At 34.7% G+C, this 21,093-nt stretch overlaps 1 protein-coding gene across 1 annotated transcript in view; it reads right to left on the bottom strand.

The window, feature by feature from the left end:
• Positions 1-21,093, bottom strand: part of LOC111059631 (E3 ubiquitin-protein ligase HECTD1-like) — a 160,680-nt gene that overhangs the window by 16,495 nt on the left and 123,092 nt on the right. Inside the window, 5 exon segments of the mRNA XM_039429229.1 lie at positions 3,011-3,101; positions 7,412-7,619; positions 11,437-11,641; positions 14,776-15,002; positions 18,371-18,501. Coding sequence (XP_039285163.1) covers positions 3,011-3,101; positions 7,412-7,619; positions 11,437-11,641; positions 14,776-15,002; positions 18,371-18,501 — 862 coding nt within the window.

Below are 21,093 nucleotides of genomic sequence, written 5' to 3' on the forward strand. Positions count from 1 at the left end.
TGTGAATATGTTTGGATAGCTTATGCTTGTAAACTACAGCAGTAGAAAGTCAACTTTTTCTTTCTTGTATTGTGTCTATTGTTGTATCAACTCCTCCTCTAAACAGGGACTTATTTCATATTAGAGGGAGTGATTTTCAGGGAATATATTGTAAAATGTACTTTCTGGAAATAAAATGAATTTGAAATATGGTTTCCAATGTAATAGGCAGGTAGAAGAGGAGAAGAAAAGGGAAATATTGGAGAAGAAAGTAGGAAAAAAGAGAAAAAAACGTGCAAAAATTGTAAGCGAGTCCACTTTCAAAAAATGTATCTAAAAGTAGCTTTTGGTACTAGTTATTAGCCTTGCAAAAAAACAGTTTGAGCAGAAATCCCGAGATTCATACGTCGATATGGAAGAAAAGTCGGTATGGAAATAAAATAGAAGAAAGAACTAGTTCAGACACGTTTAGTCACAATACTTCACATTGTTGCTTATGACGCAACTCACACTGATTAGGCTAGGCACACACCAGTTAGTCAAGACAAGACATGATCAGTCACGTTTAGTCACAATACTTCACATTGTTGCTTATGACGCAACTCACACTGATTAGTCATTGCAGTTAGACATGTCTTCATGAGCAACAATGTGAAGTATTGTGACTAAACGTGTCTGATCATGTCTTGTCTTGACCAACTGGTGTGCGCCTAGCCTAATAATTCACATCAGCCACGTCTAGTTTCAGCAATAATTCTAAGGACATTGATAGGACACTTGATTATGGCATTATCGCCAGAACTAGTCGTGTTTGATATAAAATAAAATAATGACACTCCTTTGTGATTCTCTGTAATTAAACTCAAGTGTATAATATGGGATATGATACTGGGTATTACGGTGAAGCAAAACAACCGAAAGGATCTCTTTGCCAATAAAATCCAATAGAATTTCATTGTTACATTATTGAAGTTTTTTTTCCTGAGGACGATAATGAAACATTTATATGAATATAAAAATTATAAATTTAAACAGCATTAGTATAAGTTTAAAAGTATAAAGAGACAGATCTGAGCATAAACCTGCTGTACATCCACATACAAGTAGGTATAATACGAGGGTAGGCTGATAACTAATGCACACATGCTTGTAGAGCACAAACTAAATAAACTTCAGAAGCGTGCCTGGTGGCATGTGGAAGTACTATTTCTCCTCTACACGGCTGCGCAGTTTGAAGGCGTTGTGTTCATCCAGTTTGGTTTGGTTAGTGAAAGTATGGCGTCGTGTTCTGGTGTTATGTCAACGCGAATTAAACAACGCGCTGTTATCGAATTTTTAACTGCTGAGAAAGTGAATCCTAGTGAGATTCATTGTCGTTTAAAGGCTGTTTATTGTGACGATACTGTTGATAGGTCTACCGTGAATCAATGGGTTATAAAATTTAGAGATTGCCAACCTGGGAAAGCCTCAATTGTTGACGAAACATGCAGCGGATGCAAAAAAATTCTTTTGACTGTGTTTTGGGATGCTCACAGAGTTTATGTGACTGATTATCTGGAAAGAGGGGCAACAGTAAATTCTGCTCAGTATATCTGCTCTGAAACACCTCCGACGTCGATTTTGTCGTGTTAGAGGCAGTCTGGCGCCAATAATCTTGCAACATGACAACTCTCGGCCACACACTTCGCGTGCAACTGAAGAGGCTCTGAGAAACCTGAAGTCTGAACCGATTCCCCACCCTCCGTATTCTCCCAACCTTGCACCTTGTGATTTTTCTTTTTTTCCTCTACTCAAGAGAGACCTGGAGGGAAATCATTACAGCTCGGACAGTGAAGTGAAGGCAGCTGTTGCATCGTGGGTTCGAGAAAAGTCAGAAGAATTTTTCAGTGACGGAATAAAAAAACTTGTAACACGTTGGGAGAAATGTGTAATGCTTAACGGTGACTATGTAGAAAAATAAATACATGATTTTGAAGTTAAAGGTTTGTACTTTAATTTATTTTTACCGAATCTTGCTATTTGCTTTTGTTTGCCTTCTACAAGCATATGTGCATTACTTATCAGCCTACCCTCGTAATAGTACATGATTGAGTAAATGAATAAATTTTAATATAATGAATGAGTAGATTGTCTTTTCTGTTAGTTATTAAGTTACAGGAATCTACAACTGACGATGATGAATGAATGAATGAATATGATGAATGAATGCATGAATATGATGAATGAACGATGATTTTTCTATTAGTTATTTAAGGTTACATGAATCCACAACTAACGATGATGACAACAATCTTGAATATCACGTCTTTTGTAAAAATAATGGAACTATTTTAATGTGGAAATACGACAAATAGTGCTTTCATTTCACTACTTGTTGCATTTATATGAAATCACATAGTCTACGGGTCGTCAACTTATAAACAAAATATGAATATTATGTACATTTAATGCTCTTGACAATAAATACTCTCATGCAAGGAAAGCTTCCCTGTACGCATGGAGGAGTTGCTGTAGACCCTAGAAACTCTCTTACATTAAAAAAATCAATTTGTTTTTCGAATACCTTACATACTAATAATGTGTCCAGTAATTAGAACAATGAAATTAATTACAAGTCTTCGAGAAACAAAAAATGATAGTCATACAATAAATAAAGAATAAAATGAAAGCTATCAACAGGAAAAATAGTAAGTAAAATAACTTTTAGAATTTGAGAAATGTGATCTCACTGAACAACAAAAAACATAGCTTCGAAGCTTCGGCCGCCTCTGGAAGAAGACCGAATAGCCACTCTCTGATCAATCTACTGTACAAGGAGTACGATTGGCAAGATCTTACATTGTCAGGCTTTCAAATCAGGAAAGATTTTTGAAACATTGTGAATCTTGGGCTTGGCAATTGAGCTCTATTACCAGGTCGTGATGATGATCGAATAGTATCCACAACTGCACCAGCATTGCCACTCCTATTAAAGAACATCTGCAAACTCTAAAAAACGTACAAATCAACAATTAGGATGAATAACACTAACCTAGATCTCTCCTTTGTAGTTCAGCAGCCACTAGTGCATAGAATTCCAGTGTTGGTCCAAGCCCAGTACCTTCTTCTCCCTCGAATTCCACCTGTACATGAAAATAGTTGAATATAATAATAGAACAAAATTCAAGTTCAAACAAAAATAAACAGTTGTGTAGATATTTGGCTGATTTTTTCTTGCTGTTAATACTAGATACAACATACTAAATTGCAAATTTCATTGAACTAATTCCTAAAGAAAATGTAGAACCACAAAATACAAATACAGCATTACAAATAAGAAAATGTAGAACCACAGAATGCAAATACAGCATTATAAATAAGAAATACAAATAAGAAAATGTAGAACCACAGAATACAAATACAGCATTTATAAATATTTGTATTCTGTGGTGGAACGTTTAGATAATCATACATCAAATCAAATTTATTGCCAAATTCATATAAATAATTCACAAATACATGGAAAACAAATTCAGTTTCATACATTACAAATTTACTAACAAAATTACAAAAGCTTTCATTGAAACTAAATAATAATCTAATATTGGCGTTGCAAACAAAACAAAGTTTTGCAAAACATCAGTAGAGATGTGAGCTTACATTATCATTATCATCGTCATCATGGATTAGGCTTTTCAAGCCTGTTCCGGCGTCCATCTCTTCTTCGGTCTACCAATACTTCTCCTGCCTAAGGCTTGTGGAGTAGGGCATTCAATGAGAAACGGTCTTGTGGCATCGTAAGGACATGATCTGACCACTTATTTCTATATTATGTTTTTATCAAACTCAACACTGGTTGGACATCACATTCTCTGCTTATATTTTCATTCCGAATCCGATCCTCTCTTGTGTATCCTTTGACTTGTCTAAGGAATCGCGACTCTGCTGACTGTATTCTTCATCCAAACTTCCTTATCAGCAACCTTGCTTCACTTCCGTAAGTCAATGTAGGTATTGCGACAAGAGCTCAAATTATATAAGCAATATTCAAATAAAAACTTATTCATAAGAGAGCACGATTCAAACAAAAATAAACAGTTGTGTAGATATTTGGCTGATTTTTTCTTGCTGTTAATACTAGATACAACATACTAAATTGCAAATTTCATTGAACTAATTCCTAAAGAAAATGTAGAACCACAAAATACAAATACAGCATTACAAATAAGAAAATGTAGAACCACAGAATGCAAATACAGCATTATAAATAAGAAATACAAATAAGAAAATGTAGAACCACAGAATACAAATACAGCATTTATAAATATTTGTATTCTGTGGTAGAGAGTTTAGATAATCATACATCAAATCAAATTTATCGCCAAATTCATATAAATAATTCACAAATACATGGAAAACAAATTCAGTTTCATACATTACAAATTTACTAACAAAATTACAAAAGCTTTCATTGAAACTAAATAATAATCTAATATTGGCGTTGCAAACAAAACAAAGTTTTGCAAAACATCAGTAGAGATGTGAGCTTACATTATCATTATCATCGTCATCATGGATTAGGCTTTTCAAGCCTGTTCCGGCGTCCATCTCTTCTTCGGTCTACCAATACTTCTCCTGCCTAAGGCTTGTGGAGTAGGGCATTCAATGAGAAACGGTCTTGTGGCATCGTAAGGACATGATCTGACCACTTATTTCTATATTATGTTTTTATCAAACTCAACACTGGTTGGACATCACATTCTCTGCTTATATTTTCATTCCGAATCCGATCCTCTCTTGTGTATCCTTTGACTTGTCTAAGGAATCGCGACTCTGCTGACTGTATTCTTCATCCAAACTTCCTTATCAGCAACCTTGCTTCACTTCCGTAAGTCAATGTAGGTATTGCGACAAGAGCTCAAATTATATAAGCAATATTCAAATAAAAACTTATTCATAAGAGAGCACGATTGAACCAAAAATTGTTCACTTTTTGTGTACTATTTATTGTGGTAATTATTCATATTAAATAAAAACACTTTTGACAAAAAGATTAAAAATCACTTTTTGACAATTTCTTAGTATTTTTATTTAACAAAAATTGTTCGATAACTATTCGATTCAATTGAATGAAAAAGACTAAGAAATTGTCAAAAAACCACAGATTTATTGATACTTGAAAAGACCGGTTTCGGTTATTACACCATTGTCAATCTCTGATAAACTAAAACTAAATTAAGAACTAGAATAAGTATTTAGAATATTCTAAAACTAGAATACCACTATTCGATTCTATGACTATTTATATGAAGTGACAAATGTTCAAACGTGGAAATGTGTCTAGCCTCAAGTATACTCTGGAAACAAGAGAATAAATGAAACACTAACAACTATAGTGAGGTCCACGTTATAATGGCAGTGTTTGATTAGCAATGGTATTGCTATCCTTGTCTATCATTCAACAAAGCAGGTAGCACTATCTTCATCATGAAAATTCATTATGAAATTATTGAAAAATATAATTTCTTGCTTAATAAAATAGAATTGATTATTCTGTTGTTTGTATAGTGATGAATATTTGAATTCTTCTGGGTTTACTCAAGATGTAGTTACGTTTATGTGTTTATATATGTATACCGTATATACTTTCAATTACATTAGCTTTTAACCTTCTGACTTGTATAATTTCTAGTATTAGTTTTGACTTTGTCTAATGCCAATGTTGCTTAGACAATAAAAAATTTATTTATTTATATATCTCTCTCGCTTTGCTCTGTTGCCAGATCGGCTTTTACCAATGTAGAATTAATAATTAATTCACAAAATATTTCATCTTCATCAAGAGAATTCGTTATGAAATTATTGAAAAATATAATTTCTTGCTTGATAAAATATAATTGATTATTTTAAACGAAGATGAACAATTAGTATTACATTAATAAACCTGTATCAGCTACCGACAAGAAGGCATTGACAAGACAGTGAGGGGCAACGTTGTTCTCCTATCTTTCTCCACTGCCTTTATAGCGTGGACACAAAATATTTCATCTTTATCATGGAAATTCATTATGAAATATTGAAAAATATAATTTCTTGCTTAATAAAATATCCTTTTATATTAAGCGAGCGATTTCTGTATTTATATATCTGGTTATTTTTACATTTGGTTATTTTCATATCTGATTATTTTTATATCTGGTTATTTATGCTTAACGGATCTCGAAAACGGCTCTAACGATTTTCACGAAATTTGGAACATAGTAGGTTTATGATATAAAGATTCGATTGATCTAGGTCTCATCCTTGAGAAAACTCGCTGAACGACATTAAAAGGATAATTCATCCTTGGCTGAAACAGCTGTGGATAGTAAAAAAGTAAGTATGTGAAAAATCAAAATATCGCATCCCCGAAATTCATAAGATGATGTACAGCCAGCTGTGAAATATAAACACGATCATTCAAGAGAATTGTGTTCTGTTTATCAATAAATAAAAATAACGAGCGAAGCTCGGTGCCCCGATATTAATTGATTATTTTAAACGAAGATTAACTATTAATATTACATTAATAAACCTGTATCAGCTACCGTCAAGAAGGCATTGACTACAGTGAGGGTCGGCAACGTTGTTCTCCTATCTTTATCAACTGTCATTATAACATGGACCTCACTATAATAACTACTATAATAACACTATAGTACTAGATACACTATAATATATCTATAACACTACACTACACTATAATAATAATTAGAACTAGCCTAATAATTTAGCCTCTGTAACTGTTTTGATTTCACTTAGACTTTCTTCATTTTTTCCCCGCGTAAATCGGTTTTATTGAATTAATAGTATTTCTCCCTCAGTATTTCCTTGTAGTATTTAAAACAATTTTGTACTAAATTAACTTTTGCCTTTATTTGTTACTTTACTGATGCTCAATTTGATTGATTTTAGACTCAATTGTTAAAAATTTGACTGGTGACAGAGGTTTATTATTTATTCATTTTATTATTTATTCTTTTTATGTTATATATTTATTGTATAGATGTTTAGGTACTTCAGGAAATTATATTTTATTTGTTTTTTCAGGTTTTATTATTATTACTTTTTTGGTTTTTTACTATTGATCTAATTCTGTTTGTGTGAAATTGCAAAAAGACTTATTCTTTTTTTTTAGTTATCAAAATCAAGTGACTGTCTCGTTCATATTATTATGAACAATAACAATAGTGTAGAACTTCAACCACAGCTGTTAAGCTACTGAAGTTCTTTTCTTTTTTTTCATCATGATACTGTTTATTTATAATAATTGCATTTTAAAAATATTTTTAAAATATGTCAGTGTTGTGAATAAATTTCAATTAAAAAAAAATTATAACTGATGAAATGGAGGAACTGAACAAAGGACTCTATAACTAATTGAATCAAGTGAGCGTCTTCAAATTTGACCAACCTCGAGTATGCTCTTGCGATCGGCATGCACCTTCATGACCTGGAGGGCCCAGGCCAGCAGCTGGTCGCCTCGAGGCACCTTGACTCGCTCGTGCTTCAGGCGGCCGACGCGGAATTCGTGCGAATCGTCTCGGCGAGGCGACAGGCCCGGTCCACCACGTTGGCGCTCCAGAGTCACGTCACGCTGCGTTTGCAGCCACACTATCGACCTAAACAACCAGACAAAACAATCATTAACTCAACAGATGGAATTAAATTAGAGATTGCATTTGTTCAAATGCTAATTAATGCATAATTATTATCAAACGAAAATCCCAATTAAATGCTGTAAATCACCCCGAGGACTTCTGCTACTGCAAATATTGACCACAGGGTTAACAGCTAGATGGAAATTCGATGAGCGCTACTATCCAAAAATCATTTGCCAGCCCAGGAAACAAATAATCTCGGGCTTTTTATTTATATTTTTACAAAGAAGCACTGATTGGGAGAGAAAAACTAAGGATATTCCTTGTTCTATTTCTTTCCCAAATTTAGATAAAATTTTAAAAGTCCAAAATAGGGTTATGATTACACTTTACTAAAATTTAGTCCATTTCCACTCAAAAACAACGAAAACTAGGATTTTTAAATTTTGACGGTTAAAAACAGAATAAAAAACAAAAATTTCACACTCAATTCACCATTAATTGGGAAATTTTAAAGTAATTTTACAAAATTTAGAGCCATAAAAAACACAACTCACTATTCAGAACAGTTTAATATCCAAAAATTATTTGCCAGCCCGGGAATTGAACCCGGTACCACCTAACTACCAGTCAGGAATGCTTACCCTTACACCAAACTGAAGTCAGTTACCGGGTTCGATTCCCGGGCTGGCAAATAATTTTTGGATAAAAATCGGTCTAGCTGTTAACCCTGTTGTCAATATTTGCAGTAGCAGAAGTCTTCGGGGTGATTTACAGCATTTAATTCGGATTTTCGTTAAATAATTATACATTATACAACTAATATTGACAGGTACAAACTGAAGGCAATTATTATGTATCCGGGAGGATAAACAAAGATGGAAATTCTTGATATGTTTGAATCAAGTGTTTTCGTTCAATCTATTACTCGCAAAACATTGTATGAGGATGAATTATTAAAATGTATAATGTATCACAGATATTATATACGGGCCAATTTCGAGAAGTTCAGTGCTAATCTGAACAACTTCATTGTTGTTATCTATGTTGCAGCTGATATTTAAAATAAGCCTTTTTCAGTCGATTCACTCGAGAATGATTGGGCTCGTAGATTCAATTCTTTTGCTATCGGACCATAAAGTCATCAACAACGTCAGTAAAATATTCATAACACAACACTTAATTAAAAAGAATGTGTGAAAAACTCCTCCAAAGAATAGAATGACTTAACACGACATGCTACAACTAGTAGTTCTGAGAAAAGTAGACCTCACGCAGTTTTCTCATCCACAAGTATCTGGTGTCACCTGTTCACCGGCTATTCCATACACCTGTGTAATCATGCAATGAATAATCCACTTGTCAGCTGATTGATAACGAATAATTCTATAGTATGATTAATCCTATCTTTAGAATAGATTATATTTATTTAGTGATAACTAAGTATGGGGAAAATTCCTTTTCCTTCCATATTATCCTTGAAATGCAAAATTTCAAAAAAACAATGTGTATACATCGAGTATTCATTCATTTATTCATTCATTCGACGCGCAGTTGAAAAAGGAATATTCCTGCCAAATCTTATAGAATTCTATCAACGCGTTTGGCCGTAAAAGCGTTACATACAATACAGACAAAAGAAAATCCGAGTTAAAACAAAGACCTCACTGCGTTCTGGAAAAATTGTATAACAGATGGATAGATTTAATTCTTTTGCTATCGGACCATAAAGCCATTAACAACGTCATTAAAATATTAGTAACACTTAACACTGTCTTAATTTAAAAAAATGTGTGAAAAACTCCTCCAAAGAATAAAAGGGGTTTTCACTTTACAATACATGCTACAATAATACTGATAAAATATTTTTTATGAAATTACAATCAATGATTTAGTTTTGATTTAAAGGTTCTAAGATATATACACAATAAGAATACATAATACGCATTTTCAGAGCTTAGTAATGTTCTGAGTGTGGATCAGTGCAAAGTAGTTTACTTTGCCTATGTCCAATCTATAATACTATATGGAATTCTAGCTTGGGGAGGGGCTTCCTCCTCAGTCATTGAGCCTCTCGCAGTCACCCAAAGATCAATTATAAAAACAATTTTAAAGAGAGACTTTAGATACCCAACAAGACAATTGTTTATCGAATTTCCCGTACTGAATGTTAGACAACTTTTTATTAAATCCTTGTTGATCCACATCAAAAAATACAAAACTGAACTTCTGGGAGAAACAGTTAACCATAGCTACTCAACTCGCCACAGATCCAATTACAGCTTTGAGATACCTCAGCTGACTCACGGCTCTGAATTGACAAATCCTTCATACCTGGCCCATGTCTTGTACAGAAATGTGTCAGGGGTGATAAGGGAAGCAGGGCATTTAGTTTGGTAGTGTTTAGGAAGAGGGTGGACAGGTGGCTGTACCAGATTGGTTGGGAATCTTCAGAAGAACTACTCCAATCTCGTTATGCTTGGTGACCAACACGACTTCAAGGTTTCCAGACAATTGATTGGTATTTATTTTATCATTGATATAACCGATTTGACTGTTTTGCCTTTCTGGTGTATGCTTTTTTTTCATTCTCTCTTCTGAGAATTTCTGGAATCCCTGCCACTGCGGTCTTCAAAAAAATATTGTTATTTCTTCTTTATTTATTCTTTTATCAATCAAGGTATTAAGTATACTTATTCCTACATACATATTCCTACATACTCATTCTTAAATATACATCAGCACATATATTATCTATTTTATAATCAGAATATTAATAATACATCCATAATATAAGTGTATTCTCTATTATTTACTTCTATGAGCAGATTAAGCTTATTATGTATAAAGTGGAACTCCCCCCCTACACACAGATGGATAGTCTAGTAGGGGGATTCCAAAATATGTTGTATATTGTATTTCTTATTCGTGTATTATGTTTTTGGAAATAAACTGAATTGAATTGAATAATAGTATTTTACGTCACATGGACGGGAAGAGGCCGTTTGCAGGCGAGAATGATGTTTTTAGTTGAGGTCCAAGTAACGTACACTATTTTTTGTCATGATAATCTAAAGGAGAATAATTGAGAATTAAAAAACATAAACCTGCTTGTGCTGAAGTTACTACATGCATTCTATAAACATAACATAGTTTACAAAATCTGAATCAGGAATTTTGTAACTGTAGTTGACAAACCTTCCACCTGGAGCGCTGAGGGCGGTTTTATGTATAGTGAGGTCCACGTTATAATGGCAGTAGATGAAGATAGAATAGCGATGCCGATTCTCCGCATTAATTAATTATATTTCTACACTGTCAAAAACATAATTGGCATTGTTGTGGACCTAGAAAAGGATAGTACCACCGGCTTTGTCGAATGATAGACAAGGATAGCAAAACCAAAGTTGATCAAATACTGTCATTATAACGTGGACCGCACTATAGCAGTTTTGCAGTTCCTATTTGGGAACTAGGAAACATATGATTTCATTACAGTAGAGTATGCTGTAATGAGAATCATATGTTTATTTGTTCTGAAACAGCTGTTTACCGGCTTGATTTCATGCATGGAAAACCGCTAAAATTAAATGACTATGACAAAAACAATATTGATTGAATAAATGAACTTATTTGAATAAATATAAGAAACAAAGCTATGGATGGAGATATTGGGGAAAATGTATGTGTTCTGGAGTTAGATCATCCTCAAATAAAACATCATTAAATTACGCAATTAACAATGAATTTACTACTTAGTAGTTTATAATATTCACTTTAGTTTCACTACTTGAAAACTGAATATTGCATGGTTGAGATAAATCGAATGAAAACCTACCTGGACGCGCCAAATGCAGTGCAGCTGAAGTACAAATGTCTGGTCTCGAACGGGAAGAGGAAAGGACAAGAGTGATTGAGTTCTTCGCACCAGGCCGGCAGAGCACCAGAGCTCAACACCAACGGATCTTGAATCTGTTGAAGCAGTTTGTTGGTGATTTTCTTACTAGAGAATTCTTCAGGTGATAGCTGGTCGTTTTGGTTATCTGTAAAAATAAAATTCCAAATTTAATTTCAATAGATTCCAATCATTTAATTCATCTGGTTATAATAACACACCGACGAAGAATTTACACACAAAATTACATTTAAAAAATTGAAACTTAGACTCAACTCACACTCATCTGCTTCACGGTATCTTGTAATAAAGTTCATTTTGTCTTCTGATGATCCAGAATTAGAAATAGAAGCGAAAAAACTAGTTAATTTTTTGAAATCAAAATATTTTCATTCAACAAACACCAGAAAAATACTAAAAAAGTAGTTAGCAGCTGTTAGGCTCAACTCACACTTACGCGACTCAGGTCGAGAAGAGACTCGACTCTAGTCGAGAGCATGTTGTGTTTTCAAATGGCGACAGTCGCGGAGACTAGAGTCGACTGGTCTGAGTGTCACCATTTGGAAACACATACTCTCGACTAGAGTCGAGTCTCTTCTCGACCTGAGTTGGCGTAAGTGTGAGTTAAGCCTAACAGCTAGTAAAAAGTAAATTCGTATGGCTTTTGTTGGTGGGGAGTCCCTTGCGGGAAGGTCCCACCGCCAAACTGTTATAACTACTGTTATAGCTAACTGTTGCTAACTACTTTTTTAGTATTTTTCTAATGTTTGTTGAATAAATTTATTTTGATTTCACAAAATTAAATAGTTTTTGCGCTTCTATTTCTAATTATGGATCATCGGTAGACATAATAAACTTTTTTACAAGATAGCGTGAAACATATGAGAGAGACTACCTATTCTTCTTCTGCAGAAAATCCCTTGAAATAGTTACCATATTTCACCATATTCAAAACACTGCATTATTAATAAAATTTTAGCAATAATACATCTATACATATATTGTTTTTATATATACTAGGGAAACCCTTGTTATCAAACAAAAAGAAAAATATTAACACTGATATTCTTCTATTTTTTTGCTGAGGGTGATGCCCAGAGCTCTAGGCTTGTGCGTGGGTAATGAGGCAGATTATAATGAGAGATGAATGGACCTACAGTTTCAGGTGGGCTCCGAACCACCTGGAAGCGATTTTACAACTCATGAATCATATTCGGAGGAGTTGGCTCAAGCGGTCACCCTTCCAATTCTAGAAACAATAGACAGATATTTATATTCATCTCAAAAACATTGAACAGTTTTGAAACTGTTAGGCGAAAAGTGTTTAATAAGCTACCCTACATGAAACACCCCTGAAGCTCTTTAAAACAAAAGTTGGTACAGAACCTATTTTATAAGTCGAGTGAGTTTTGAGAGTAGTATCTGCATACCTATATTGATGTTGTATGTAATATATGTAAGGCAACTCTTGATTTATTTTATTTGTAATTATTTACGGAAAGCTTGTGTGATGAACTAAGCTGCTCAAGTCCAAAAATATTGACCTCCAGAGTTTAGTATGTATACAAGGCCCGGCATAAAAACCTGACGATTTTTGAGGGATAATAACTCAAGTGTGTTTCGTACAATTGAATCATATAATATATAAAATTGAAGATCAAATTTTGCAATTTATAGTGAATTACATAGATTACTCACAAAGTTTTTTATTTGTAGATTATGTCATCCAAATGATTTCCGTTACTTTTCACACACTCACTTAACCTAATTCTGAAATTTGCCATTGCTCGCTCAATCATCACTTGTGGAATTGCTTCAATTTCTCGTTGAATGACTTCCTTTAGTTCTGTGGATTATTGGCTGTTCAATAACTGTAATTTTGTTTATCCACAAATCCCGAAAAATGGAAATGTTCCTCGTCACTTGAAAGAATAACGGAATCCTGGTGCACATTTTCGAGAATGAACTCGCAAGCGGCTTTGCAATGTGCCCAATAATTTGCATTAAGTTGTTGCACTAACATTATCTTAAACGGATGGAATTTTAGGTCGGAATGAAGAATTCGTTGTACACTTCGATAAGAAATGGCTAGCGCAACAGCATGTTTCGCTGCTGAACGTCGTGGAGACCATGTAACAGCTACTCAGGCGTTCTCACGGTTCGTTTTCGTCCTGTTGGTTTCGTTTTAAAAGCGGACAACGTGTTCCTGAAATTCTTTACCCACAACAAGATCGTATTCCTACTGGAAACAGGCGCGTGTCGATTTAAATTATTGAAATTTCTGCGACATAAACGCTGTGTTAAAATAACTGAGTCATTATTTTTAAAATAAGCTTCAATCACAATCGCTTGATGTTCACTTGACCACGACATACTGGCTACTGAAATGGCAAGAATAGACCTGTCGATGTACAACATTTTCAATGACAGTGGTTCAAACATAACAATTACTACAAAATCGTCAGTTTAATATGCCGGTCCCTGTATAATATGATCTCAATAATATGACAAAGGCAAAGCTAATGTTTCAATGTATATAACATGTTGACTTAGTCTTTTGCTTTGTGGTTTGCTGGCAATAACATTTTATTTATTTACCAGCGTCAAATAGCTTCACGAAAAAGAACTACATGGACTATAGGCTGAAGTTAACAGTGAAATTTGGAACATGAACGTTCTATACCATGGAATATCTTCTTATGCTATCTTATCTCATTATGATTGAAAATAGTTATTTGTGCAACTAGTGCGCAAAGTGACAGTTTGCTGCATCGAAAGAAACGTTTACGCCCGAGCCGTAGGCGAGGGCGGAATGGTTTCTTGAGTGCAGCAAACGAACTTTGCGCACGTATTTCACATTAAATTTTTCCTACAGTTACCATTGAATATGAAAAGTGGGTAATTATGGGTAAAATTGCCTGAATAATGTAGTAGTGTTTGAATGGCGGGGGGCAGCTGTGTGGTGTGTGCTGTGGTGGCACTGTGTTGTCGTTGTCCTCCATTATAATATCTAATACTAATAATTAGCGCGTTGTGCTTCGTTGCACCTCTGCTCACTATAGCAGCCCCACTCACTGTTACCAACTTAATTTTGATTTTGCTGCACTGGTGCTCCATATAACCTACTAACTATTTTGCGTTGTCATGCTGCAAATCTGGAGTACGCAAAGTACTCACTTTGCGCACTAGTGCGGAAAAGTGATTCTTTGCAGCCTGCAATCAGTGCACAAATGGTCACTTTCCAGGGTATCTGTAGGAAAATAATATTGACCGCTTCCTTACCATAGTTGAGGTCATGCTCGTTATTTTGATGCTGCATACTAGTGCTGATGACAAACAGGTGCCTGAGCAGCTGAAGCACATCCTCGACGGTACACGACATGGATGTAATGGGAGTGGGTGTTGCTGGAGACAGGATGCTCCCGCCGCTGCACAGAGGAGTGCTCTCACCGCCGCCCTCTCTCGAGTCGCGCTCACGCTCGCTCTCCTTCACCTCGCGGTAGATTATTCTGCAAAACAGCAATCAATAGCATCGGTCAAGTAAAAACAATTAACAAATGACAACATTCCAATAATAATTGACAGCTGGAAGTACAACAATTAAAAAATGATTGAATTCGAAATGATGAATAATACTGTAGATAGAAAAAAAATATCACCAGTCATTTGTTTATGACACAAGAAACCGAAACCATAGAGAAACAATAGCTTGAGTAGATAACCCATGGTATAGGGCGTTTATGTCGCAACTTTTACTGTTATCTCAAGCCGATTACTGTCGATTATTGACGATTTTTACTGATTTGACCGGGTAAGAGTGTATGAACGGCACAGTATAAGAGACTACGAGCGTCACACAGGTTCACGGAAAAGAACTACGTGGACTATCGGTTTGAGATAACAGTAAAAGTTGCGACATAAACGCCCTATACCATGGGATATCTACTTAAGCCATTGTTTCTCTATGCCGAAACAGTCTGAGAGTTCATAGGTATCAAAATAGCTCCTCTCATAAACTCTATCCTTATATGGCTGTGAAACTCTATAATTATCTGCCTGTTTTTATCAATACTTTGAGCAAGACATCCTTTTAAAATAAAAGTGGAGAAAATTTTGATAAACGAAACACCATATGAAGTAGCTGACTATCTATAAATTCGAAAAATTATACAAAAACAGTATCAAAATTAACGTAAGTATTGTATTATTTCTGTCTCTGTTCAACTGCTATTTTATTAACTTGATTTTATGATATAAGTCAAATCTAGACGTTTTGTATTGTGACTTTGAAATTGTGTACACGACGTTGACCATGTATTGTTGAAAATGTCCTTGTCAATAAAGAAATAACTATTTTCAACCTCCGATCACTTAAAACACTGTTTGTCATCCCCACCAAACGCCCTGTGATCAGTGTGGTGAAATCGTCAATTGTTGTCGAATTATTATACCACAAATGATCGTTTCAAAGACAATTGAGCTAGTTGCGAAGCGTCTTCCGTTTTTGCAAGCAAAATGCAATACTTCAGCATCAATCTTACGAATCATCAAATTTTCCCAGGAAACGTTATTAGTAATGATATTGTACATGTTGCGTGAATGATGTCAGAAAATTGAAGACATCAGTTGTACGGAATCGTTGTGATCCATGAACGTTAAACTATGAATAACATTTATTTCAACAAACAAAGCTTCAATGTGATACGGCACCAATTATGATCTTCAAACAGGATAATGCCATTTACTTATTGACTACTAGCAGGTAACCCGTGCTTCGCAAGGGTCTTTCTTTAAACTTGACGTGATGAAATCTAGAAGAATTCAAAATAGGCCTATGTTCAGTCATTCTATCAGGGCTCGAATAATTTTGAAATTTCAATTAAATAAAAATGGAAGAATATAATAGTTTCTTTATGTAAATAACAACACCATCATAGAAAGACATATTAACTGCATGCGTTTTCATATTGCCGTTACAGCATTGATGAAACTGTAGACGTTTATTTAGCACTTTGTCTCAAAATTGTTCTAGCTGAAAAAATTAATAGTCCATGCCACGTGTAGGCCTAAACATTTCATCAGGGAAACAAAGTTTCAAAACCTTGGAGGAAGGAAGTTTCAAACCTTCCTTCCTCCAAGTTCAAAACTATGTTTTTCAGGTAGAAAGCAATATAGAAACAGATGTTCCTCTTTTAATTTCGACCATGTGATTTAATTTAAACATTAATTCTGAAAAATCTAGAAGAAAATTAAAATTTGGGCTTCCAGGGTGCACGAGATTGATATTTTTAGAATCTATGTGCAAAATGTGGAGATCTAAATCATTCCCGTTTTTCCGGTATGCAATCCACAAGTTGACATGTTTTGATGCGAACAAACGGACAAACGAACACACGAACAAACACAACCCTACTCTCTCTTAATATATAGATTTAAATATAATTTATTCTTTATTGATTCATACAAGTACATTATCAAAACTGATATGGAGAGAAAAAAATAAGGTAACCTTGTGCTATTCCTCTCCCAAATTTAGATAAGGTTGCACATAGTCCGAAATCGGTTGTCTTGTAGTTGTTCACTTCACAAAATTTTCAGTTCTTAGTTATTTTCACAAAGTAGATTTTTACATTTATATGCTTCAAACATTTATATGCATAGAAGAAAGATTGACATGCAAATTGGAAATTTGGATATTTGATATTGATATTCAAGACTGAATTCCTTTCCTATTTTTATTATGAAAAAATCATTTTCATTTTTTATTCTTTATTATTTGCTAAGGATGAGCTCTGTCTAGACTTGTGCGTGTTTAATGAGACGAATGTTAATGGGAGAAGAGTGACAGCTTTAAGGTGGGCTCCGAACCACCGGATGAATACTCACGTGTAGGTAGGCTCCCAAAGTCGTCTCATCTTCTCCTGCCTACTACCTAGATCGGCCATCTGGATTAGTTCTTGAACTGCATGGAAAATGGTCCACTTTGGATCTGACAGTTCAATTTCCACATCCTGAACCTGTAATCAAGTTGAACAATTCAATTTTTTTAAATGGCGAAATAAATGATTTGATTTGAAAAAAAAATTGAATCCATCAATATTAAACACACCATGTTAAGTAATATTAAAATCTTTTTGATTTTAGAGAATCCAATGGAGAATATTATATATATACAAGTTGCGCCAGAGAAACTTACTTATATGAAAAATATCCCGTACGTTGAATTGGTCGTGTAGAGGGGCAGGAGGGGGCGCACCTGGAGGGGGAAGTTCTCAAGTTTATCCTCCCTCAAGTAAATTATCCATCATGCTCTGGTCTAGAGAGAAGCGGGCCTTCGCAGTTGAGAGCTTCTTTTCTAATGGTCGATCACCTTCCGCGCTCCATTTGAAATTCCTCCCTACAGATTCGTTCCTGGCCATACTTCGATTCTGTCGTGGGTTAACTCATTCCAGGAGTGTGGAAGTGTCGCTAAACCCTGATATGGAGAGAAAAAAATAAGGTAACCTTGTGCTATTCCTCTCCCAAATTCACATGAGGTTACACATAGTCCGAAAAGTCTTGTAGTTGTTCACTTCACAAAATTTTCAGTTCTTAGTTATTTTCACAAAGTAGATTTTAAATTTATATGCTTCAAACCCAAGCATAGAAGAAAGATTGACATGCAAATTGAAAATTTGGATATTTGATATTGATATTCAAGACTGAATTCCTTTCCTATTTTTATTATGAAAAAAATCATAGTTATTTTTTATTCTTTATTATTTGCTAAGGATGAGCTCTGCCTAGACTTGTGCGTGTTTAATGAGACGAATGTTAATGGGAGATGAGTGGACCTACAGCTTTAAGGTGGGCTCCGAACCACCGGATGAATACTCACGTGTAGGTTGGCTCCCAAAGTCGTCTCATCTTCTCCTGCCTACTGCCTAGATCGGCCATCTGGATTAGTTCTTGAACTGCATGGAAAATGGTCCACTTTGGATCTGACAGTTCAATTTCCACATCCTGAACCTGTAATTGAATCCATCAATATTGAACACACCATGTATGGTAATCTTAAAATCGTTTTGATTTTAGAGAATCCAATGAATAATATTACATATATACTATAATTCTAAAATTATCAAATAATACCAGCATATTGCCATTTAAAAGCCAAAACCTAATCTTTAACAACTAACTTCTCCCTAACCCAGGGCTCTCCAACCTACGGCCCGCGGATAGATTTTGTCCGGCCCGACGAGAGTTATTGCTACAAATTTTTTAAAATATATATCTATACACATTTTTGACAACAACTGTGAGTTCAGTACTCTTCTCTTACTAGCCACTCCATCTCTTAATAAGTGTATAATAAGCTGTAAACAAGCAGCGATCAACCATTGCGAGATATTAGCTAATGGTCTGCACGGACTGTACATGTCTCTCCCACAAAAAGACTCTAAAAACATAAAAAAACCATGCTCAAGCTATGTTTTCTCTTCTTGGATCTACCTACAAGTGTAAGCAGACATTTTCAAAAATGAAGTTTGTTAAATCCAAATACAGATCTTCCTTGTCAGATGAACATTTGAAAACAATTTTAATGATTGGAACCACAAAGTTTGATCCTAAATGGGCGGACATTCTGAGTGGAAAAGAAATGCAATCCTCTCACTAAAAATAAGTATTCTCTTTTAGCTTGGTAACTTTCTGTGAATTCGTGTATTGTCAAGTTGTCTTATTACAATTAAAAAAGTTATTATCATTTTGTTTAACTTGCTAAATACATGCATTGTCAAGTTTTCTTATGACCTTTTTACACTCAATAAATTGGACTTTGTATTGAAATGAAATGAACTGGTTTGTTTCTTCCTGTGTTCCAATTAAACCTACTTGAAACTCCTCATATTATTTTAATGGAAATATAATAATTTTACACCAACCCAAATCCCCCGTCGTGTGTGTCTCCACAAGTCAGATTCCACGTACCTCCTTATTATTGGCCCTCTAAGCCTCCCAAGAATTAACAATGTGGCCCTTGGATAAAAAAGGTTGGAGACCCCTGCCCTAACCCATTATCACTAATCCCACTAAGGATTTATCCATTCTCACTAATCACTAATCCATTTTCACTAACTAGTGGGCAACGGTCTAGCTGACCGTGTATCAGCATGCAACGAAATCGGCAGCCTTGAAGCCGTAAAACTTGACGAGCTAAACGGCTCAACTTCCTCCCTCCTTTCGCCGTATCTCAAGTAATTGTCGAAATATGCACTTTTGAGATCTCGACTCTCCCTTATAAAAGATAGTTTATTTTACAAGAAAATTAATATTATAGATTGTATCAATAACAAAAAATCTGGTGTGGCGCACTCACACAACTTTCCTTGCTCATTGAACTGTAAGCCTGATTCTTAAAGGAGTTATTTAGGGGAATAACATAATGACGATTGGCAGCAACATATTTGAAACTACAATCAGACTACTGTATATGTATATGTATAATTGTTTTCAGAGCACTTCTTCCTTTGTGTAAATTGTGAAATTCGATGATATTTTTTGAAATTAGTCAAAACAGCTGTTCTACAGATGAAGTATCTCGACTATGTGTTCTTTTTATGAACTGCTCTACCTACCTACCTCACGCACGAGAAGGAGGTTACAAAGTAAATTTCTCAGGGATGGGGGGGACCCCCTGTTAGTTTCCCAAGGAGGAGACTCATGCCAGTTGATAGAGCTGATAAATAACTATACAGGGTATGAATTTGAAAAAAATCGGTCAAGTCATTTTTGAGAAAATCGAGGTAGAAATTTAACAAAATTCATTCTTCTCAGGAATATTACGGAGCTCCTGCAATTTTCCCAGAAATGAGACTCATGCCAGTTGATAGGGCTTATAAATAGCTATCTAGGGTATAAATTTGAAGAAAATCGTTAGAGCCGTTTTCGAGAAAACAGTGAAAAATATGGTTTTTAGCCATTATCCGCCATTTTGAATTGAATTTCTAATTGTCGGATCCTCATGGTATAAGGACCTTAAGTTTAAAATTGCAAGTCAATCGGTTAATTAGGAATGGAGTTATCGTGTTCACAGACACACACACACACACTCACACACAGACAGACCAACACCCAAAAATCATGTTTTTGGACTCAGGGGACCTAGAAAACATGAAATTAGGGTACCTTAAATTTTTTGGAAAGCAATACTTTCCTTAGGCCTACCTATGGTAATAGGGCAAGGAAAGTAATGAAACGTATAGAAAACATGAAATTAGGGTACCTTAAATTTTTTTGGAAAGCAATACTTTCCTTACCTATGGTAATAGGGCAAGGAAAGTAAAAATGTAACTATAACAATGAACATTAATAACAGTAACAAAAACCCGTATCTACATATAGAAATAATAATTATTAATGTAGCAGATTCCTACATACCATATTTCAAAGTATGAGAATACTCTTCATATTATAAAATCAAGTTGATAGTAGTGTATAGTGAGGTCCACATTATAATGACAGTGGAGAAAGATAGGAGAACAACGTTGCCGATCCTCACTGTCTTGTCAATTACTTCTATGGACGGTAGCTAATACAGGTTTATTGATGTAATTGACTGTT

This window comes from Nilaparvata lugens, chromosome 5, assembly GCF_014356525.2.
Source record: "Nilaparvata lugens isolate BPH chromosome 5, ASM1435652v1, whole genome shotgun sequence".
Taxonomy (NCBI): Eukaryota; Metazoa; Arthropoda; class Insecta; order Hemiptera; family Delphacidae; genus Nilaparvata; species Nilaparvata lugens.